Source organism: Bufo bufo, chromosome 11, assembly GCF_905171765.1.
Source record: "Bufo bufo chromosome 11, aBufBuf1.1, whole genome shotgun sequence".
Classification (NCBI taxonomy): domain Eukaryota; kingdom Metazoa; phylum Chordata; class Amphibia; order Anura; family Bufonidae; genus Bufo; species Bufo bufo.
Window position 1 is genome coordinate 26,925,889 of NC_053399.1, and position 25,615 is coordinate 26,951,503.

A 25,615-nucleotide genomic window follows, 5' to 3' on the forward strand; every position below is an offset into this window, starting at 1 on the left:
CGCTGTCAGGTGACAGTGCAGCGCTGGGCGGAAAAGACAGGAGCGAAACGCCGGACCCGGAGATGAAGAGGAGCCGCGGTGCAGGAGAGGTTAGGAGTTTGATAGGGGTTAACAAAGGTCTGATCTGAGGTCTGATAGGGGTTTAACAAAGGGCTGATCTGAGGTCTGATAGGGGTTAATAAAGTCAGTGAGGAGGGGGGGATGGTGTGGAAATTGGCATTTGGCACTAGCATATTATAAATGTAAATTATAAATTGACTGCCAACTAAGGGCTTTATTAATTTATAATTGACATTTATAATATACTAGTGCCAAATGCAAATTTCCACCACCTCAGTGACTACCAACCAATATAATATATATTATGAGATTTAAAAGATCGGTATAAATTATCAGCTATGGGCCTGAAAGTTCACAGATTATCGGTATCGGCTCTAAAAAATCAATATCGGTCAATCCCTAATCTGAAGCTGGTGTTTTTACAGCAAAAAAATGCACAAAAAAAATGACTAAAAACAAAAAAATGCAAAAAACCCACACGTGAAACTCCCCATGACAAATATAACAGACAGCCTTTAAAGGGGTAGTCCCATCTCAGACATGGATGTCACCTTTGGGACCTGGTCCTATCTCCAGAGCAGGACCCCTGCAGTGAAGGGAAGCAAAGGAAACTTGCCTAAGAGCAGTCTATAGTGTAACATAAAAAATATATAAAAAACTGGCTTGGAAACAGACAACACCAATTACACTGCATCTACCTTGTGAAAATCACAAAGTCGCTGGGTTATTTAAGAACAAAACATCACGAATCCCAGGATATCCCGCAGAGGTGGGATCAGACATTTATAGCATATCCTGTGATGCCATTAAAGGTTCGAGTTGGGATGCCCACTTTAATATACAAGAAGGGTCTTTTATCAATATCTTCTGATGGGTTATTCCTAATCATTATGTGACTGAGAAGGCAGAAGTTTTGGAAAATCAAGAGAGAAGAACTGGGCAGACAAGAAAGTCTCAATATCTTTTGCACTATTATTATTATTATTATAAGATTTTATTGGGACCAGTTTGGGAATGAATGGTTGTGGCGACCGCCCTCTCCCAAAACGTCCCATAAGACTGTAAATGCGTGACCAGCTACCTACCCAGCGTCCACATGAAAACGGACTGTCAGTGTATTTGTGCTTGGTCAATATTATTATCTGGTTCCACAAACACATGCCAAGGAGCACAGCGTCACCATTCACAGCGAATTCTGCTAGGCGACCGACGCACCATGACTGACCACACGTACAATGAACGAGTGGAAGACTAACTTTATCTTTTACTTTAATCATCATATTTAAGAGCCATAACTCTTATTTTCTGCCAATTAAGCAAAGGATTGTTGTTTGTGGGATGGGTTGATGTTTTCATCTGTATTATTTGGGGAGTATGCAACTTTTGGATCACTTCTATCTGTTTTGGGAGGCCGGACTAGCCCCCCCCCCTCCCCCCCTACCAAAAAAAATAAAATAAAATGAATCACCATGTGGATTAAATGACAAGATAATTGTATAGCTCATGTGCAAACACCGTGATATCAATCATGAGACGTATGTTCATTGTTCTATAGGACATAATAAAGCACTGTATAAAGCCTTATTCACACGCAGTGATTTCCATCAGTGATTGTGAACCAAAACCAGGACTGGAGCCTCCACAGAGATGAGGTATAAGGGAAAGATCTGCACCTGTTCTGCGTTTAGAGCAGCACCTGGTTTTGGCTCAAAATCGCTGATAAAAATCACTGACGTCTGAATGAGGCATAAGGGGGAAATGCAATTTTAAGGTTTTCTATTAGATTTTTGTTCACAATTTTTGTCCCACTAGATCACTTGACCGTGCAATCACTTGAACACTTCTGTATTGCAGAGTTCTATACTGTCTGTTTTACACTGACAGCAGCCTATTAGACCCTGCCCCTGGCAGGATAGATACCTACCCAGAGGTCATTGTTATATCTCCGGCTGCTCTAATGACCATTAGCACCCCACAATCATGCAGCTGGGAGGGGTAAGGCAATGGGCTGAGATAGGGAACCTTTTCCTTTTAACTGCTTATATGCTGTAGTTGCTACTGACTGCGACATCTAATGGGTGAAATTGAAGGGATCGGATTTGTCTTCTATCTTGGTAAATGTGCAGAGTAGAGGAAAATACTTGAGCTTTAGCAGCGCTGCAAAGGACACCTCCAGGAGTATTTCCAGCAAGCTTCATTGATGATACAACAACACTTTTTAGGACGGCAGTGATCCCTTCGTAAGATCAGATAAGTGGTGTATCTGACCTGACAAAGGGATTAGTACGATCCCGAAACGTGTTGTTGTACCACCAATAAAGCTTGCTGGAATTACTCCTGAAGGTGTCCTTTGCAGCGCCGCTATAGTTAATGATTTTTTTTCCTTCTACTCTGCACAATTGCCAGGATAGGAGATAAATTCGATCTCTGCAGTTGCACCCATTAGATGCCGCAGTCAGTAGCAATTGTATCATATAGACAGTTAGACAGCGGAGAAAGATTCCCTATCTCAGCCCACTGCCTTACCCCTCCCAGCTGCACGATGGTGGGATGCTAATGGCAGTTATGGCAGCCGGAGGTGTACCAAAGGGCTCTGGGTGGGCATGTACCATCAGGGGCAGGGTCTAATAGTGTCTCTTTTGAATACCGGAGGGACAGCGAGCAGCAGCAGACACTACTTCCATACATTGAACTACAGGCTGTTGTGCCCTGAGCAGAACAGTCAGAGGTGAGCGGCTTATTGTCATTATACACTACCCCATATGCTCTCCTATTTTTTTATTTTAAGATCTTGGCAATTGTGGCAGAAGCCCATTTATTTGTATCAGATGTGCTGACGCTGATCTCGTGGACAGGCAGAGCTTGCATGATTACTAGGAGTTATATATCCGGGCATCGCTCATAACATATATAGACGTAAGAGTGTGAAGTGGTTAAAAGCGTGTGTGTGTGTGTGTGTGTGTGTGTGTGTGTGTGTGTGTGTGTGTGTGTGTGTGTGTATATATATATATATATATATATATATATATACATATACACACACATACACACACTGCTCAAAAAAATAAAGGGAACACTTAAACAACACAATGTAACTCCAAGTCAATCACACTTCTGTGAAATCAAACTGTCCACTTAGGAAGCAACACTGAGTGACAATTAATTTCACATGCTGTTGCGCAAATAGGATAGACAACAGGTGGAAATTATAGGCAATTAGCAAGACACCCCCAATAAAGGAGTGGTTCTGCAGGTGGTGACCACAGACCACTTCTCAGTTCCTATGCTTCCTGGCTGATGTTTTGGTCACTTTTGAATGCTGGCGGTGCTTTCACTCTAGTGGTAGCATGAGACGGAGTCTACAACCCACACAAGTGGCTCAGGTAGTGCAGCTTATCCAGCATGGCACATCAATGCGAGCTGTGGCAAGAAGGTTTGCTGTGTCTGTCAGCATAGTGTCCAGAGCATGGAGGCGCTACCAGGAGACAGGCCAGTACATCAGGAGACGTGGAGGAGGCCGTAGGAGGGCAACAACCCAGCAGCAGGACTGCTACCTCCGCCTTTGTGCAAGGAGGAACAGGAGGAGCACTGCCAGAGCCCTGCAAAATGACCTCCAGCAGGCCACAAATGTGCATGTGTCTGCTCAAACGGCCAGAAACAGACTCCATGAGGGTGATATGAGGGCCCGACGTCCACAGGTGGGGGTTGTGCTTACAGCCCAACACCGTGCAGGACGTTTGGCATTTGCCAGAGAACACCAAGATTGGCAAATTCGCCACTGGCGCCCTGTGCTCTTCACAGATGAAAGCAGGTTCACACTGAGCACATGTGACAGACGTGACAGAGTCTTGAGACGCCGTGGAGAACGTTCTGCTGCCTGCAACATGCTCCAGCATGACCGGTTTGGCATTGGGTCAGTAATGGTGTGGGGTGGCATTTCTTTGGAGGGCCGCACAGTCCTCCATGTGCTCGCCAGAGGTAGCCTGACTGCCATTAGGTACCGAGATGAGATCCTCAGACCCCTTGTGAGACCATATGCTGGTGCGGTTGACCCTGGGTTCCTCCTAATGCAAGACAATGCTAGACCTCATGTGGCTGAAGTGTGTCAGCAGTTCCTGCAAGACGAAGTCATTGATGCTATGGACTGGCCCGCCCGTTCCCCAGACCTGAATCCAATTGAGCACATCTGGGACATCATGTCTCGCTCTATCCACCAACGTCACGTTGCACCAAAGACTGTCCAGGAGTTGGCAGATGCTTTAGTCCAGGTCTGGGAGGAGATCCCTCAGGAGACCGTCCGCCACCTCATCAGGAGCATGCACAGGCGTTGTAGGGAGGTCATACAGGCAAGTGGAGGCCACACACACTACTGAGCCTCATTTTGACTTGTTTTAAGGACATTACATCAAAGTTGGATCAGCCTGTAGTGTGTTTTTCCACTTTAATTTTGAGTGTGAATCCAAATCCAGACCTCCATGGGTTGAAAAATTTGATTTCCATTTTTTTATTTTTGTGTGATTTTGTTGTCAGCACATTCAACTATGTAAAGAACAAAGTATTTCAGAAGAATATTTAATTAACTCAGATCTAGGATGTGTTATTTTTGTGTTCCCTTTATTTTTTTGAGCAGTGTATATATATATATATTTTTTTTTTTTTATTATTTTTTTTTTTTAACTGCTTATAAGCAGAGATTTTTAAAACCAGAAAGGACTGATACACGATATATACTAGCAAACTTTACCTTACACATTGAATAACCATTCCCTGCTGAAGCCATAAGATTCCTTTAACTTCCAGGACTCCTGCACAGATGCCTTTAGAGGTGCTGCTAAATGAATGAAACTAGTCCTATGTCTTTAAGAAATTGCAGCTGACCGACATAATCTCTCCTTTAATCTTGGCGTCCTGGGTGTTTTACAAGCCATTTTCTAAGATTTCCTGAATGATAACTTGTTTTACGACCCGAGGAAACTGCAGAATATACACACCTGTGTATGCAGGTCAACTGTTAATTATACACTCGCACAGCCGATCATCAGGTTATGAGCAGGCTGTACGTGGGCGCTTTTTATGTTCAAGCACTGCCTGATGTTCTGCATCGGATTTGTAAATTAAAAGAAAATTGGGCAGAAAATCCATTACTTATTTAAAATGGGTAATCCCATGAAATAAGTTCCTATAAAAAGTCCCAAAAAGGCCACTAACCTCAAATGTATATAACTTGGCACCAATTCCACTTTTTTACCTTCTCTGTGTCACCCCTCAGCATGCCTTATAATGGTACATGGTTATAACGGAAAATAATGGAATACGTAAGACGGAATTCAAAACGGAAACCTTCAGAGGCATTCCTTTTTGATCCGTCATAATAGAGGTCTATGGGCAAACATAGTCTGGTTTCCGTTATCCAGGACAGAAAAGAAAGTCCTGTCCACATAGACCTCTATTATGGAGGATCAAAACGGAATGCCTCTAAAGGCTTCAGTTTTGAATTCCGTCTTACGAATTCCGTTATTTTCCGTTATAACCAGGTTATAACTGAAAGCAATAATGGAATTGTGAACGCTGATGTGAACTCAGCTGGGCAGTATATCACATGACCCATTTCCCAGTTCTTTAGTCTACCATTCCCAAAACCCTTTGTAGGCATTCTATGGGGGAGATTCATCAAGGCCAAAGTGTGCTGTGCCGGTCTTGACATCCCCTGCGCAGGCCTAGTCATAAATTGGGCACATCCTCCGGCAGTCTGTGCGTCTAAATTAAAATCTACAGCCGCTCAGGGCTGCCCTATATTTCTGGCCTAAATTAAGATAAGTGTGCTGAATCCACAGCCCCCGTCCTTTGCCCGCCACACCCCCTTATCTTAAAGTGGAGAGGGCGATGTAGAAATGCCGTTTGCTACAAAATTATGTCACAGTGGCATTTAAAAAGTCACAAACATGGTGTTTGTAACTTTAAGCCATAAAAATGGTGTAAAAGATGATAAATCTACGCCTGTATATCTTTTACGCATGCTGTTCTACATCACCACCAGTCAGGCTGCTCCCCCCTCTGGCAGTTGCAAATATAGTCCCCAGGAAGTTTCCAGTCAGTCTCCTTCTCCCTCTGACAGCTGTAAATACAGCTCTCAGTAAGTCTCCAGTCAATTCACTTCTCCCACTGTCAGCTGTAAATATAGCCCTCAATAAGCTAATCTGAACATAGTTACATAAAAATTATGCCAAGGAGATTGGAGACGTAAAATAAATAGTATTTGCTTGCTCACAAGTCAATGCTCAGGTTTTATACGATAGGATACTTCCCCAACAAGCAGGGTAGAAGCAATGTGTATGGCTATGGCATGGGGCTGATGGTGCTGGCTGGGGGACATGATTATGGTTGCAAACTGGCAATGGCATGGGGCTGATAGCGCTACCTGGGGGACATGATGATTGTGGCAATGGTATGGGGCTGATGGCGCTGACTGGGGAACATGATGATGGTGGCAATGGCATGGGGCTGATGGCGCTGGCTGGGGGACATGATGGTGGCAATGGCATGGGGCTGATGGCGCTGTCTGTGGGACATAATGACGGTAGCAATGGCATGGGGCTGATGGCGCTGGCTGGGGGACATGATGGTGGCAAACTGGCAATGGCATGGGGCTGATGGCATTGGCTGGGGAACATGGATGATATGGCAATGGCATGGGGCTGATGGCGCTGGCTGTGGGACATGATGGTGGCAATGGCATGGGGCTGATGATGCTGGCTGTGGGACATAATGATGGTAGCAATGGCATGGGGCTGATGGCGCTGGCTGGGGGACATGATGGTGGCAAACTGGCAATGGCATGGGGCTGATGGCGTTGGCTGGGGAACATGGATGATATGGCAATAGCATGAGGCTGATGGCGCTGGCTGTGGGACACGATGGTGGCAATGGCATGGGGCTGATGGCGCTGGCTGTGAGACATAATGGTGGCAATGGCATGGGGCTGATGGCGCTGGCTGGGGGACATGATGGTGGCAAACTGGCAATAGCATGGGGCTGATGGCACTGGCTGGGGGACATGGATGATATGGCAATGGCATGGGGCTGATGGAGCTGGCTGTGGGACATGATGGTGGCAATGGCATGGGGCTGATGGTGCTGGCTGTGGGACATGATGGTGGCAATGGCATGGGGCTGATGGCGCTGGCTGTGAGACATGATGGTGGCAATGGCATGGGGCTGATGGCGCTGGCTGTGAGACATGATGGTGGCAATGGCATGGGGCTGATGGCACTGGCTGGGGGACATGATGGTGGCAATGGCATGGGGCTAAATGCGCTGGCTGGGGGACATGGATGATGGCAAATGGCAATGGCATGGGGCTGATGGCGCTGGCTGGGGGACATGGATGATGATGATGGCCATGTAATTTGTATACATACAGAAGAAAATAATATATCACGATACATCGCTATATCGCACATGCTTCAAATTATATTGCGATATAGATTTTAGGCCATATCGCCCAGCCCTAATTGCAGTGGAATTTTACTATAAGGAGTTGGTCTAAATATGTGAAAAGGCAAAAACAAAGGTATACTTAATAAATCTGAGTTTGATTTAATTGTAGGAACCCCCAAAAGACTACCAGTGTTCTACTGCTTCCCCAAGGTTCACAAGGATCCTATCAACCCCCAGGTAGGCAGATTGTCTCTGGCATAGGGTCCTTGACATCCAACTTATCCCAATATTTAGATAGATTTTATTACAGGAAGGTAGATTAGGAGCTGAACAAATCAAGTTTTTATTAGAGGGTATCAGGTTTGTTTTGTCCCACAATTATTTTTATTTAGATTCAAAATTTTATTTACAGATCACAGGGACCGCAATGGGCACTATGTTTGCCCCCAGTTACACCAATTTATTCATGGCAGCATGGGAACAGGAGGCAGTTGCTCCCAGACTGGGGTCGGACCTGGTGCTCTGGCAAAGATATATAGATGGCATTTTAGTTACTTGGGAGGGATCTCATCAAGTTCTGATGCAGCTTATAGATGAGATCAACAGTAATCAGTGTAATTTAAAGTTCACAGGCGGTCAAATTTTTGGATTTGAGAATAGAGAAGATAGATGGATCAGTTATTTGTAGTACATATCAGAAGGAAGTGGCCAAGAACAGTTTATCTTAAGTACAAGTTGTCCCCTCCCAAGATGGCTACCCAATGTTCCAATGAGTCAGTTTCGATGTTTGAAAAGAAATTGCATGAAACCAGAACAGTTGGATAAACCTAAAAGGATTCTATAGGTGTGGACTATGTCAAAATTGCAAACAAAATTTTTTTAATAGAAAGATAATAGCAATATCCAGTACCAATGGCTTTATGTGGGAGATCAAAGAAACCCTTACTTGTAACAGCAAAGCAGTCATTTATTTATATCGAGTGCCCATGCACAAAACAATATATAGGACATACAAAGGGGGAATTAAAAATAAGGATCGCTGAACATATTAATAATATTAAGAAAGGTTATGAAAAACACACACTATCAAAACAATTTTAAAACACATCATGCAAGTAATCCGAGAGGGGTTGAGATTCATGGCCATTCAATCAGTGAAGGAGAACGGGAGGGGAGGAGCTTTCATCTCTAGGATGTCTAGGGGTGAATCAAAGAAGATATTTGAGTTTGGATCCTTGATGCCCTTGGGGTTGAATTCAGAACTGGAGATATTTGGGTTCCTATAAATGGGGTGGGGGGGTCAGTTCACACAGAGTGTCGATTCCAGGCTGTTTATTAGCGCATTGACTCTCTCTGCGTCTTTCCCCTCACCCCTACATCTTCTACTCAGACGATTTATTTTTTTATTTTTTCATATCTATTTTTTTATTTTCATTTATATACTTCTATTTTCTATTTTTGTTTAATATTTTTTTTTATATTGTTCCATTTTTATTTTCATGTTTATTTTTCACCCCTTTTTCTATATTTCTATTTTTGTCTGGTATATACAATATAATTATCTGTGAGATATATGTATTTCATGTAAATATACAATAACAGTATGAGCGTTGAAGTGCAATAACGCGTGGTGTGCACTTTGTGTCTGAGGAGTTTGAGACAAAGTTGCCAAACTTACTCCGGTCCAGATTTTATTATTAACATTGATGTGCTTAAATTAACATGATTTGCCACCACTAAGGAAGAAACGTTTTGTTCCGTAACGCGTCTGATGGGTATTGCCTGTTGAATACCGAAGGTGTACAGTAATATTTGAAGATAATCCACACAAGTGCATTCAAGTTGGCTTTGGCGCCCCTGCACTTCAACAACGCATGTGCGGCAAAGTCATTCAAGCCGGCACACAGCAGAACGGGCAGCCGACTGAGACACAGAGGGAGGATCACAGCGCTGCAGCATTTGTGAGTAATAACCTCCCGAATTATTGCCAACATAAACAAACACATCAAGTAAACATACAGAGGAGTCCTCTTACTGGGTATAATACACGAGACAATGGGACATTACAAGAATAGCCCGCATTAAAGCGAGGTCCTAATGGTACTATAAGTCCCAGCTCAAGCGCGGGAGCACTAAAACATTGAATTCTATTCAGACTATGTGGATACCCTACTAAATAAGGCACAATTAAAGCATATACTGCGTACACCTACGTAACGAACTATAAGTACAACAAAGCCATACCTTTTTATTATTATATATGAATTTTTATGCATGAGCTCCGTATTATAAACATTCAAAGGGACCGAGACTATGTTTTAATATCATTTTTATTTGCGTAATAGGAATACTATTTTCTGTAATGCATTTGTATTGATTTAGTAAACTATATTTAAAGTGTCTGTGAGCCGGCCATTTTTCTTCTTGCTTTGTATGCTATAATCACTAATTGGTAGTTAGTGGGCTGTGCTCCAGTATAATATACTGGTGAGCATCTCTGAGATTTATTTTACTAGACGCAATGTGTATACACTGCTGCTTAGTGCACAGATGATCACTACGCCAGGAAAGGGAATGAGGCAGTGGAAGAATGACTGAGCATGCAAGTCCACCGGCACCACTTGGACACACATTGTTATACACTTTGAACACCAGGTGGAGCCATGTTATGTAAGTAAATCATTAATGAATCATTGTTAATGCATGTAAACGGAAAAACTAAAATGTTAATTTTTATATGATCTGTACAATCAATACAATATTTACTGGTTGGACAATCCCTTTAAAGAGGTCTTCCAGGACCCCAACAATTTTGCTGAATGTCAGCACTGGAAACCAAAGTGACCAGGAGCACTGAAGCAGCAGCGCTGGATTCGAGGGGCATCGAGCAGGTGAGTAAAGCTTCTCTTTATTTTAAAACATTTCCAGAATTCAGAAAAAAAAAAAAAAGAATTTGGGGGTCCTTAAAATACCCTTTAAGGCTATGTCCATGCGTGATTGAATAGATGTAGTACCGGATTTTAATGCGGTAAATCTGCAGGGTTGTACAATTCTCATCCACACGGCACAATGGTCAGCAGAAACTGAACATTTGGTGCATTTTCTTTCTCCTACAGATTACAAGCAGAAAATCTGCAGCTAATCAGTCATGTGTGGACATAGCCTAAAGGATTTTCAAGAGAATTTCCTTCTTCTTAAAAAAAAAAAAAAAAACCCATTATGTTATAGGGTGAAGCCGCACACAGCAGCTGATTTACATTTTTATTACAAATCTATGCACTTTTTTTGCACAGTTGACAAAAGGTAAACCAACTAATAGCAGCCATATGAACGGTAAAAGGACACTACTTTGGCATATACATTAAAGGCTATGTACACCTTTGGGGGCAATTATTGCATTGTAAACATTTTGAGCTAAAAAATATTTTTTTAAATTGGTCTTTATGAAAAACATGGCATCCTTTTTTCTGTACAGAGCTGACATACTCTAGTAGACTCTAGAAAACCTTTTGAATTTTCTGTCTTTTCCGTCAGACCAGAAGCTGACAGGCTCCTTATCTCTGCTCTCTGACATTATAAACACTCATTATAGCTCAGTTCTTATCTTACCGATAAGAATGCGGCTTAAGTGTCTATGACCTCTCAGTAGTTTAGAGATGAAGTAAAAGTACCAGTCACACAGCTAGAAAAACAGTTAACCCTTTGTGACAGAACAGCTCAATATTTTTAATAAAGGCCAATTGGAAAAAATTTGTAGACAAAAACGATGTAACATGCAATCACAAAACAAAATTGCCTCCGAAGGTGTACATAGCCTTTAAGTCTGACCAATGGGAGCTATGGAATGGGCATGCTAGCAGAAGGTATCTATTTCACCCAACTCCGCCAAAAGCATACGTTCATGAGCTTTCATGTTTGTTTTAATGGGGAACGATGAAGAAGCTTCTGTCATCTAAGAGTGAAGGTGCATGCCCCACATTTGTTGCAGAAACTTCTGTCAATGTCTCATTCATCAGAACAGGGTTTGTAGAAAGGCATGCACATGCTCCAGAAACAACCCTATTCGGAAGCATGCAAAAATTTTGCCGTGTGTGAACAGACCCCAATAGTCTGCAGAAGGCCTGCAGGTTTGTATGGAGGACACTCCTCTGCAGCAGTCAGAAATACAAGGGACGTAATTTTTTTTTTTTCTATGACTACCTTATGTCATAAATATTTCAGCTGGCTGCTCTTATATCACAGGCCTCGTTACTAGTTTTCTTTTTGCCTACAAAATCAATGCATTTGCTGGAAACTGCTTTGTGTACTGAAGTGGTCATCAAGGCATGCTGGGAACCATAGCACCACATTTTCCACATAGCCACAGGTTGTTCACGAATAAAAATGCTTCCGGTGAGTGACTGCCTCATTTACAAGAGAAGTTCACAGTGAAGGACATAAAGCGAGTCGTAAAGTTACCTATAGCGGGAGCGTTAATGCAGAGCTCTCTGGCCAGCAGAAGAAAGGTTTTCCCCAGGACATACACGTTCACCTGTCGAAAGAACAGAAGACATCATTACACCTTCCGGAATAACAGGGGAAAAAGCCGTATAACCTACAATCAACGGCAAGTCTGGCGATTAATGTACATTCAGACCGGTGGCTTTGTATTTCCACATTTACAGGTTTCTATTGGCGAATGATTATCATCATATCACAATCTGGTAACACTATGTAGCATGATCAATAATATTAAAAATAAAAAAATTCCCAAGTGCCAGACAATCTTAAAACCTGAATTAAATCAACTCGTTCCATTTAAGGCTACTTTCACCCGGCGTATAGGAACAGCCTGCCGGATCCGTACTACAGTGTACATCCGTGTGCTGCCAGAAGTCCGCCCGGCCCCGTTCTCTCTAATGGGGAGTGGCGTAGATCCGGCCACAGCACGGCAAATATGCCAAGAGGCAGCCAGACAAATACCGCTGCACGCACTGAACAAACCTGATGAGGCATGAAAATCATCGTAAGGCTACTTTCACACTTGCACTAGCAGGGTCCGGCAGACATGCCGAGAGGCGGTCGGACAAAAAATGCAGTTTGCTGTGCTTCGGCCAGACTTCCAACCCCATTATAGTGAATGGGGGCAGAGTGGACTTCCGGTGGCACGGTGTGCTATCGTTAACACGGATCCTGCAGGCTGTTCCCCCGCCGTAACAGCCTGCCGGACCCTGCTGCCGCAAGTGTGAAAGTAGCCTCAATGAGCGCCTGATCCATTTTTTCTGTAACGACAAGGGTCAGGCAACATTAACTTAAGCTACTTTCACTCGGCACGGTTCAGCAAAAACGCTTCCGTTACTTATAATACAAACGTCTGCATCCGTTATGAACGGATCCGGTTGTATTATCTCTAACATAGCCAAGACGGATCCATCATAAACTCCATTGAAAGTCAATGGGGGACAGCTCAATTTTCTATTGTGTCAGAGAAAACGGATCCGTCTTTTTTGACTTGCATTGTGGGTCATGACGGATCCGTCTTGCTCCGCATCCCAGGACGGAAAGCAAACTGCAGCATGCTGTGGTTTGCTCTCCGGTATGAGAACGGAACGGAATGCACTTTGGAGCACTGCGTTCTGTTCAGTTACGTTTTTTCCCTATTGACAATGAATGGGGACAAAACGGAAGCGTTTTTTTTCTGGTATTAAGACCATATGACAGATCTCATACCGGAAAATATTAACGCTAGTGTAAAAGTAGCCTAACATTGATTTTTATGCCTGATCCAGGGAGTTATTCCGATGCCTGATTGGAGTCGGGAAGGAATTTTTTCCCCTAAAGTGGAGCAAAAATTGGCTTCTACCTCACAGAGTTTTTTTTTGCCTTCCTCTGGATCAACTTGCAGGATGACAGGACGAACTGGATGGACAAATGTATTTTTTCAGCCTTATATACTATGTTACTATGATCAGGTTTTTTTTTTCAGTTTAGCAAACTGTACACAAAAATGCTGCTTGCAGCGGTTTCGAGTCCGGGCCCAAAACACAACTGATTGGAACCGACGCATCCTGATCAGTTTTGTCCCCATTGACAATGAATGGGGACAAAACTGATCAGTTTAGGCTACTGGCACACTTGCACAGAATCTCAATACCGGAAAAAAAAAACGTTTCCACTTAGTCCATGCATTCTGAATGGAAAGAGATCCGTTCAGCATTCTGTTTTGTGACTGGAAACAAAACTGCTGGTCATAAAAATGGAAAAAAATGGATCCGGCACTGAAAACAATGTAAGTCAATGATGACGGATCCGTTTTTTTTTTAGAAGCCTATAAAAACGGATCTGTCACCCATTGACTTAATGTATTTAGTGATGAATCTTTTTTTTTTCAGTTTTGATACCACACAACCGCATCCTAACGGAACGGATACATCTTGATGTGCAAAATCAAAACGGATTCGGTTTAATTCCGGTATTGAGATCCTCTGCCAGATCTCAATACAGGAGTTAACAATGCAAGTGAGAAATTAGCCTTACCCCCGCGGGCCGTTCTAGAGGAGTCTGAATGTAGCGTCGGTCACTAGACTAGACTTTGAATAAAGTGGCAATATGTGCGAGTGAAGTGTGAACCCCATTCTAGACAAAATCCTCAGAAGTGGGGGGGGGTTCACCTGCTCTAGTGATCGTGGCAGTCCCACTGATCAAAGTTTTTTTGTGGGAAACCCCTTTAAAGCCACAGCTTATAAAGAAGCTGCAGCGTGCAGGCTCAGCGGTTAGCACTGGGTCTTGCAGAGCGATGGTCATCAGTTTTCTAGGTCAACTTTCGCATGGACAGGGTCATGTGCACCGATGCAGCCAATGACGTGTCCCCAAGCGGCACATCACTTCCGAGTCCTGTGGGGCTTAGACCAGTTTCACACAAGCAGCAAATTATTCCAACAGGTTGTTCCAGCAAGAAAAGCCTGTTGGAAGACATTGTATTTGGCATCGCCAGGCCCTACTGACTCTAATGGGACTCAGCGAGGATCCAGCCTGTGTCCGGCATTAATGGAGGGATTCAGCTGGACAAATAGCAATGCGAGCAGCAGTTTTTGTGTGGCCGAATCTGGACACTAATGCAAAAAACAAACAGGCTGGATACCCAGTCTAGTGTTACCGCTAGGGTGACAGTAGCCATAGGGACAAGTCACTGCCGCAGGCCAGTCACTGGTTGCAGCAGTGCACATGACCTCGTCCGCGTGGAAGCTAAGAGTCGAGAACTGGAAGACCAGTGAAGGGAGCCGGGGCAGAGAGCAGGCGAGTGTGGATTCGTGCACAAGTATTCCAGGCTGGGGTGCAAATTTTAGAAAAATAAAAACCAGGACAACCCCTTTAAGCTACGTTTTAACCTATTTCCTACAGAAATTCATGGAGACAGATTACACAGTAACTTGTGCCAGTACTGGTAACTGGTTTTACAGATTTTTTTTCTTCCTATTACATAACAGCTGAACCGGCCTCGTTTCTTCTTGTAATCTCTCTCTGATTATGTGACCTCGTTAGAGTCTTTGAGCACTAGTTTACATGGTATTTCATACTGAGTAAATATTTTATATGCATTTCATCCTCATCCCAACTTACAACTGTTTTACTCCAGAGCAGCACTCACTATTCTGCTGAATGTCATTAGAAACAGTCAACAAGCATGTTGACAGACACTCCCAACACCTATAGAGCTGGCTTCCACTACATCAGATTACTGTGCAGTGCCCGATATCCAGAAAACACTTCCCAGAGAGTAAATTACCGGATCAAACTGTGCACACATTGAGCTACCAAGGAATGCCGAGAGATTTCAGCTCTAAAGGCCCCGATATCCATGAGATAATGTGGATTATGCTGAGGGAAACGAAAGACTGAACATGGTGAATTTTAAAAGGTTTTACCAGATTTTTAAATTGAGGACCTATCGTCTGAACAGATCATCAGTAGCTGATCGGTGGGGGGGTCCGACACCTGGGACCCCCGTCAATCAGCCGTTTGAGAAGGCACCGGCAGCCTTCTCGTAGCTTTGTCTAGAACGTGTGACGTTACGTTCATTGGTCACAAAGCGTAAGCGCAGCTCAGCCCTACTGAAGTGAATGTACACCATACAATGTACAGCGCTGTGCTTGGTAAGCTGAGAGCACCGGTGCCATCTCAGTTGATCAGAGGGGGCCCGGGAGTCAGACCCTCAACGATCAGACACTGATGACATAACAAGAGTAGGGATCAACATTTTAAGAAATCCCGGAAAACCGCCCAATCCTCTTGTTTTGGCAAGAGATATGCCGCCGTCAGGGGTGCCTGGGAGGGGGTTTCTCCTCTCTTGACACTGAAAACACATACATGCTTGGCCAAACCGTATATATGTATAGGGGAGTCGGGAAGATTAGCTGTCACTCAAGCGAGGGTTTGGCCAACAGCTATTGAAGGTGTATGGTCACTTTAAAACCTGCAGAATTATGAATGCAGCTCTGGACTATAATACTGACTGGTGGGGGTCCGACACCTCGCATCCCTGCTGATCAGCTGTTTCAGAGCATTTCAGAAATTACACAGCGTCGTCCATTGTGCAGGGGATGGAGCTTGTACCTGCAGCCCTCTCCCATTCACTTCAATGGGTGTGCAGTTCTGGCTATGAAGCAAGGATGTCAGGAGTGAGACCCTGCCAATCAGATACCGAGGCTGGGCCATCAACAGTAAAGAAGTGGACAACCCCTTTAATTCTAGGTACACTGTGTCTGTGTAGAGAGTCATTTCTTGTACAGGCTCCTTGACCTGGGGGGTGCCATCTTTACCTCCGGATGGTACCCCCAATCCCCTTCCTTCCAGACCCCTGAAGTTCAACATAATTGTCCCGTTCAAACCTCTCCTACCCCTCAATTACGAAGGGTGCAGCCACCCAATGGATCTTTGGAATGGCAAGGACCCTAATTTTGGGTACGGGCACTTTCTGCATTCACCCCCGCCAGGGTCACACACAACCTCTATATTATTCCTATTATTAATGCATGTTCCAGCACCTGTTTTAATAGCAGATAGACCCTTGTATTAATAAAATAAAATAAAAAATAAAATAAAATAAAAATGCTATGTTGGGTTCTACAGAATGTTAATTATTTTTCGAGGTCAAAATTCATCAAGCGTTTGCCATTCCTGCAGTTCCTTTTCACTTGTCAGGAAAAAAGCCATGCAGGAATAAATAGCACTCGGAGGGATCCCATTTACCAGGACAGCTGGGGAGACTGAAATAAAGTGTACCAGCTGCTCTGTAATATGCATGCAATGGCCATCCAGGCGGGCGGGCATGCGACAGCAATTATTTTTACTCACAGATGAAAATGGCAGGAGGAGACAAGATGGTGTGCCGCCCGTTCTCTCCCCTTTTTTGGAGGCGGCATGAACTATTCAGCAATCTACAGACATGCTCGTAGTCATAGGGAAATATAAATGTCGTCCTCATCTGCTAAGGGCTTCAGGAATTTATTTAGCCACTTCTAAGTGAGATCTATTTCCAGGAAAGCTGGGTGACAACTAATATGGTCACTGGTACAGACGTGATGGACGTTGTCAAACAGCTTTCCTCCTCCTAATCCTAGTTATGTATAACCGGCTCACATATCACTGTCATACAGGTGGCCAACAGAAATTCCATCCACCTCTATATACACATGCATGCTTGGCCGAGTGTGCATGTGTTAGGGCTCATTCACATGGCCGTAGGTGGGCCGTTTTGTGCATTGGGGACCGCAATTTGCGCTGCCCAATGCACGGGCAACCTCCGTACGGCTGCCGGGATGAATCCAGACCCATTCAACTTCTATCTTTTTGCGGAACGGGCGAAATGAGCAAGTTCTATCTTTTTGCAGAACGGAAGTACGGAACAGAACCGCACGGAGCGGTGCCCGTCTATTGAGGATCCACAAATGCAGGCCGCAATACGGCAACGGTCGTGTGAATGAGCCTAGGAAAATAAGCCACTGCAAGACACCTCTGGCGGCGGCTTATAGGTACTATAATCCAACATGCCCAGTCATTCCACCCCAGGACACTATGGATTAGGGATGCACAACCTTTTCATGTCCAAGGGCCACATTTCCAGATCGATCCAATCCCAAAAGGACAAACTTAGAGGGGTTTTACTATTTGGGACATTTATGGCATATCAAAAATATATATTGGGTGCCACTTCCAGGACTTTCACTTTTTGGGAAATAGGAGTCTCCCTTTACACCCATTTGCACTTCAGAAAGGAAGCGACCGTGCATGTATGCGGCTTTTTCCACTGTAGATTATGACGGACATTTATCAATGCCTTTTGTGGTGTAAAAAAGTCGCACATTTTGGCGCACGGCATGTGTGCACCATAATATGCAACTTTTTGAGCTTCTCTGCACTTTTCTAAAGTGCCAAGAAAAGAGGGCTTGGCTTAGCAAAAGGGGGTGTGGCTTTGAGTCGCCGCCGCGTTTACTATAATTGGTGGAAGTTATAGCTGAAGTCTACGTCAGCCTGTAGCTGGTGCAGACTTCAGTTTCTGGCACACGTCAGGGCAGAAATGCGCCTGATTTGTTAAGAGGCTTCTGCCAGCGCACGGAGATCAAGACCGACAGATGGATCCGCCAGTCTTGATATATCTCCCCCTATGTGTGTTTTACAACTCCCATAAAACAATGAAGGCAGCACATGCATGGCCACCAGTTCACCTCATCTGCTCCTTTCTAGTGTACCACAAAGGGGTCAGGCAATCCCTATTCTTCTAAAATATGGGGATCCCAAAATCGGCCACCCAGTGCACCAATATTTACATGCACTCCATGGAAAATATACTAATTGACATTAAAAAAAATCTGCACCAAGAAAGATTTGTTGGAATTGAATGAAACTTTCTATGTGCGACTGTAATGAGGAGATACGGCCTCTCGCCTGGATACAAGATGAGATACGGCCTCTCGCCTGGATACAAGATGAGATACGGCCTCTCGCCTGGATACAAGATGAGATACGGCCTCTCGCCTGGATACAAGATGAGATACGGCCTCTCGCCTGGATACAAGATGAGATACGGCCTCTCGCCTGGATACAAGATGAGATACGGCCTCTCGCCTGGATACAAGATGAGATACGGCCTCTCGCCTGGATACAAGATGAGATACGGCCTCTCGCCTGGATACAAGATGAGATACGGCCTCTCGCCTGGATACAAGATGAGATACGGCCTCTCGCCTGGATACAAGATGAGATACGGCCTCTCGCCTGGATACAAGATGAGATACGGCCTCTCGCCTGGATACAAGATGAGATACGGCCTCTCGCCTGGATACAAGATGAGATACGGCCTCTCGCCTGGATACAAGATGAGATACGGCCTCTCGCCTGGATTCAAGATGAGATACGGCCTCTCGCCTGGATTCAAGATGAGATACGGCCTCTCGCCTGGATACAAGATGAGATACGGCCTCTCGCCTGGATACAAGATGAGATACGGCCTCTCGCCTGGATACAAGATGAGATACGGCCTCTCGCCTGGATACAAGATGAGATACGGCCTCTCGCCTGGATACAAGATGAGATACGGCCTCTCGCCTGGATACAAGATGAGATACGGCCTCTCGCCTGGATACAAGATGAGATACGGCCTCTCGCCTGGATACAAGATGAGATACGGCCTCTCGCCTGGATACAAGATGAGATACGGCCTCTCGCCTGGATTCAAGATGAGATACGGCCTCTCGCCTGGATTCAAGATGAGATACGGCCTCTCGCCTGGATACAAGATGAGATACGGCCTCTCGCCTGGATACAAGATGAGATACGGCCTCTCGCCTGGATACAAGATGAGATACGGCCTCTCGCCTGGATACAAGATGAGATACGGCCTCTCGCCTGGATACAAGATGAGATACGGCCTCTCGCCTGGATACAAGAGGAGATACGGCCTCTCGCCTGGATACAAGAGGAGATACGGCCTCTCGCCTGGATACAAGAGGAGATACGGCCTCTCGCCTGGATACAAGAGGAGATACGGCCTCTCGCCTGGATACAAGATGAGATACGGCCTCTCGCCTGGATACAAGATGAGATACGGCCTCTCGCCTGGATACAAGATGAGATACGGCCTCTCGCCTGGATTAAAGATGAGATACGGCCTCTCGCCTGGATTAAAGATGAGATACGGCCTCTCGCCTGGATTAAAGATGAGATACGGCCTCTCGCCTGGATTAAAGATGAGATACGGCCTCTCGCCTGGATTAAAGATGAGATACGGCCTCTCGCCTGGATTAAAGATGAGATACGGCCTCTCGCCTGGATACAAGATGAGATACGGCCTCTCGCCTGGATACAAGATGAGATACGGCCTCTCGCCTGGATACAAGATGAGATACGGCCTCTCGCCTGGATACAAGATGAGATACGGCCTCTCGCCTGGATACAAGATGAGATACGGCCTCTCGCCTGGATACAAGATGAGATACGGCCTCTCGCCTGGATACAAGATGAGATACGGCCTCTCGCCTGGATACAAGATGAGATACGGCCTCTCGCCTGGATACAAGATGAGATACGGCCTCTCGCCTGGATACAAGATGAGATACGGCCTCTCGCCTGGATACAAGATGAGATACGGCCTCTCGCCTGGATACAAGATGAGATACGGCCTCTCGCCTGGATACAAGATGAGATACGGCCTCTCGCCTGGATACAAGATGAGATACGGCCTCTCGCCTGGATACAAGATGAGATACGGCCTCTCGCCTGGATACAAGATGAGATACGGCCTCTCGCCTGGATACAAGATGAGATACGGCCTCTCGCCTGGATACAAGATGAGATACGGCCTCTCGCCTGGATACAAGATGAGATACGGCCTCTCGCCTGGATACAAGATGAGATACGGCCTCTCGCCTGGATACAAGATGAGATACGGCCTCTCGCCTGGATACAAGATGAGATACGGCCTCTCGCCCGATGAGATACGGCCTCTCGCCTGGATACATGATGAGATACGGCCTCTCGCCTGGATACAAGATGAGATACGGCCTCTCGCCTGGATACAAGATGAGATACGGCCTCTCGCCTGGATACAAGATGAGATACGGCCTCTCGCCTGGATACAAGATGAGATACGGCCTCTCGCCTGGATACAAGATGAGATACGGCCTCTCGCCTGGATACAAGATGAGATACGGCCTCTCGCCTGGATACAAGATGAGATACGGCCTCTCGCCTGGATACAAGATGAGATACGGCCTCTCGCCTGGATACAAGATGAGATACGGCCTCTCGCCTGGATACAAGATGAGATACGGCCTCTCGCCTGGATACAAGATGAGATACGGCCTCTCGCCTGGATACAAGATGAGATACGGCCTCTCGCCTGGATACAAGATGAGATACGGCCTCTCGCCTGGATACAAGATGAGATACGGCCTCTCGCCTGGATACAAGATGAGATACGGCCTCTCGCCTGGATACAAGATGAGATACGGCCTCTCGCCTGGATACAAGATGAGATACGGCCTCTCGCCTGGATACAAGATGAGATACTTCTTTTTTTCTGCAGAAGTGGTAGCTGCAAATACAGTGGAGGAGTTTAAGCATGCATGGGATAGGCATAAGGCCATCCTTCATATAAGATAGGGCCAGGGGCTATCCATAGTATTTAGTATATTGGCAGACTGGATGGGCCAAATGTTTCTTATCTGCCGACACATTCTATGTTTCTATGATACGGCCTCTCGCCTGGATACAAGATGAGATACGGCCTCTCGCCTGGATACAAGATGAGATACGGCCTCTCGCCTGGATACAAGATGAGATACGGCCTCTAGCCCGATGAGACATGGCCTCTAGCCTGGATACAAGATAAGATATGGCCTGGTTGTGCCCCCTTGTACTAGATTGTAGCAGTGTTTGTAGAGGTGAATACCTCCATCATTAGTGCAAAGCAGGCATGTGCCAAGGGTCAAAAATCGATCCATACTAAAAAGGGGCCACAGCACATAATATACACAGACTCAGCAGCCTGCCATCCCATTATGCTGACTGGAAGGGGTCCGTGAGGTTTGGTCCCTTACAGAACCAAAAACCAATCACTTATACCATAGTTTATGGTCAGCATAAGCCAGGACATGCCAGCTGGTGTGAAACTACAACTCCCAGCATGCTCACTTGCTTAGATGTTCTCGGAACTATGACAGAAGTCAATGGAACATGTCGGGAGTTGCAGTTTCACTGGAGGTTGCCGACTTATGTCAGGGATAAACTATCTGACAACCAGCGTTACTCACCCATAGATCGCACAGTTCTTTTCAGTTTCCCAGTGATATCACTGGAAATGTCTCTGTATGTGAGGAGCAACGAGATGACAACGTTGTGCGGTTTTGTGTAGCTAACAATGACTGTGCAGACTGTGTCAGTAAAGCGGAGAATGAGACACACCGACGGGTCCACACACCTGGCAGCCGGGAGTGTCTCTGTATAATGGAGGGGCAGCCGCCGCTCAGACTCTTTATCATCTGTTCATTTCAACTCAATTCACCCTCCTCCATACACACAGCAAGACTCCAACCATTCTTAAAGGGACACTACATCCAAAGACTGTCGTATCTTAGTTTGAATAAAAATAGTTCCTGTTATCAGCCAATAACCCCTTCCCAACCCGGCGAGTTTCCATATTTTCTTTTTTAACCACTTAGTTTTCCCAGAGCCATAATATTTTTAACTTTTTCCATCCACATAGCTGTATGAGGGCTTACTTTTGATGTATTTTCTAGTGGGACCATTTTATATTGCATACGATATAGAGGGAAGCTGGAAAAAAACCCATATGGGGTTGCACTGGGAAACAAACATTTCCACCACAGTTTTACGGGTTTTGTTTTTACGGCGTTTTTCCCTATGTGGTAAAACGGACCTGTTACCTTCATTCAGCAGGTCAGTCTGATTAGCGATAACACATTTATATAGTTTTTCTTCCATTTTACTCATTAAAAAAATACATAAATATAAACTTTGGGGGGAAAAATTATTTTCATTGTCATATTCTGACCGCCATATGTTTTCTATATTTCCGTCTACATAGCTGTGTGAGGGCTCATTTTTTGCGGGGTAATCTGTAGTTTTTATTGACTTTGGAGTATGTATGACTTTTTGATCACTTTTGATTCCAATTTTTTGGGGAGGTGAAGCGACAAAAAAAAAGGCAAGTACAGACGTTTTGGAAAGCGCCAATTGTAATTATGTTTTTTCTATCGTTTATTTTTTAACAATGGGAAAGGGGGGTGATTTTAATTTTTAGATTTTTTTTATATTAAAAAGAAAAATGTTTTTCACTTTTTTCCCTAAGACAATTTAAAGGGAATGTGTCATCAGAAAATGAACTATTGTTTAAAGGGGTTTTCCCATCTCATCCAATGGGGGCATATCGCTAGAATATGCCCCCATTGTCTGATAGGTATGGGTCCCCCACCTACAATGAGAACAAAGCCGGGAAATGAGCGGAGGGCGCATGGCGCATGCGCAGCCGCCCCCCATTCATTTCTATGGGGCCGCCGAAAATAGCCAAGCGCTCCCATTCACTTCTCCAGCCACCGCGCTCCCCGCTTCGTTCTTGTTGTAGGTGCGGGTCCCTATCAGACAATGGGGGCATATCTTCGCGATATGCCCCCATTGTCTGAGATGGTAAAACCCCTTTAACCTAACAGTCACATTAAAATTGGATAAACTCCCAAAAATGTCACTTTTTTTTTTATTGTAGATTTGTAATATGTGTCTGAGGTCAATTTTGTTGGCACACAGCAGTGAGGAAGGCTGGTCGCCGTCGCGGCCTGCTATTGGCTGCTCCGCCATCACCGGATGTTTTGCTCCGCAAGACGGGGAGATCCAGCGGTGGCCGTGCAGGGATCCAGAGGGACGCAGGTGCCGGCGAGTAGGTAAGTATGGTAAGTGTGCTCTAGAGGAGGGGCCCGGGTATTCTGGGGGTTATTATAGGGATTGGATAACCCCTTTAAGGACCTGTAGCATTTCCCCCCTTTGTGTTTCAGCAGTCATAACTTTTTTCTTGTAAAAATTTTTATTTTGCGGGATTAGTTGTAGTTTTTTTAGGAACCATTTTGGGGGTATATATAGTGTAGTAAATAACTTATGATTTTATTTTGAAAGGGGGGGGGGGGGGGGATAAATTTAGCTGCTCATATTGCAACCTAGGGGAGAGTTACTGTGGTGGCCTTGGGGCCTTCCGAAGGCCTGAGGCTGTCATAGCAACAGCACTGCTCTCTTGATCTTGGTGCGGGGGAGCTGTTCAGCCTTGAGAGTGCGGCGCACCAGGATTTTCACCATTCAGATGCCATGGTCACAACTGACCACAGTATGAGTCGGTTACATTTATATAACTGTGGATTTGTGCGCAACCAGGTCTCCAGCATCACTTTTGGAGCCTTTTACCAGATTTATGTGTCTCTATAAAACGTCGGGCATATCCTGGCGCTATGACCCCATTGTCTGTGGGAATACCCCTTTAACAACGAACACGGAATAATCAATCCATTTTTTAATGAGTTAAAAGAGTATCGCCTGGGCTTGAATAGCTGTAGGGTTCCCCGCCGCATGATCAGTGTCATGGGGAAACCAGTGTTTTCCCAGGGCTGCAAATACATAACGTATGGCAAAAGAGTGCATGCCGATAGTTTCATATCACTAATTTGATTTTTTATGGGGTTTGGGAACAAGCTGGGGTATATCCCACACAAACAAGAGGGGAACGATTTTACACTTGAATCCAAGATGTTAAGGGTATAAATCACACTGGTCATGTTGTGCTGCCTTTTGCAGTAGTCGCAGCAATAAACCACTAATTAGGCCTTATGCACACGACTATGTATTTTGTGGTCCACAAAATAAGGACACCGGCAGTGTGCCTCCTATAATTTCCATGGGCCTCATCATCAAAATTCCTATTCTTGTTCGCAAAACAAACATCGGAGGACATATTCTATTTTTTTGTGGGACGGATATACGGATGTGCATGGACGTGTAAGTAAACAGTGTTTGTCACTGAACCACCACGTTTGTCCATCTAGACCAAACAACTTTAAAGGGCACATGCATCTTGTTCTCAGAAGATACTGATAATCGGAGCCCTCACTGATCAGTAGATCTTAAGGCCCCATACACCATATTGATGGTCGACAATCTAATGTGCATGCACAGCTCCTGATTCTCCCCAACAGATGAGCCCAATCCCTTCATTCCCTTAGGAAATAAGCCACTTCCAGAAGTGTATGATGGTGGCTTCTTCTTTCTCCACCGAAATTACACACATACTCGGCCAAGCTTTGTCGCATGGCTGGTTAAAAACGTGACTTGCAACTATTTTTCAAGTCCAAGTCTCAAGTCCCTAAATAAATGACCCCCTCTGATTTCAAATCACACTGCTAGCAGCTCTCCTTGGAGAAAGGTACATTTCAGAAGGAGCATGGTGTCCACCAGATTGCCTCAGCCCTTCAGGTGGGTAGGGTGCACTTTTTGACCACCCCACCTCCAATAATATAAATACCTTTGAGACATAATGGAGGTTTATAAGTGCACACGCTCTCTATAGACCAGTCTAATCATCGCTTAAACCTCTTTAAAGAGTTAAACACTTCAAAGAAAAAGAACAAGAAACTCCCAGCACAAGTCAATGCAGCTGGATCACTTCACATCATCAACTTGAACTGGCCGCCATCCCAAAGAGCTCTTGCCACAGGCCTTGGCATCTGCAAGGTGTTCATCTGAGCGCAGGCAAGCACAAGGAGTCAAAACACTGCAGGTGCGGTGTCCTTGATATCTCCGAGGGTGCACACAATAAAAAGCATTATTCACCACAACACCCAGCTGGCAGCGATAAAGCTAGTTAACACAAAGCAGACTGCTGGAAGATTATACCATACCTGAAGAAGGTCGCTGAGATCAAGTAACATATCTGGGAGGAAAGTCAAGGAAACACATTGTAGACACAAAGGGTTCTTGTAGTCTGCTGAACTAAAAGGGGGAAGGGGGGGGGGGGGGGAGAAACGAGAACAATTTTTATTATTTTCCAGTAGAAATTTCCCAAAAGACAGTAAAAATAAACAGAAGA

General features: G+C 45.0%; 1 protein-coding gene across 1 annotated transcript in view; it reads right to left on the reverse strand.

Moving 5' to 3' along the window:
* BRF1 (BRF1 RNA polymerase III transcription initiation factor subunit) overlaps nt 1-25,615 on the reverse strand; it is a 261,025-nt gene that overhangs the window by 158,551 nt on the left and 76,859 nt on the right. The window contains exons 4-5 of the mRNA XM_040412738.1: nt 25,428-25,459; nt 11,956-12,028 (exon numbers count right to left, since the gene is read on the reverse strand). Of these exons, the coding sequence (XP_040268672.1) occupies nt 11,956-12,028; nt 25,428-25,459 (105 nt within the window). The remainder of the gene's footprint in view (nt 1-11,955; nt 12,029-25,427; nt 25,460-25,615) is intronic.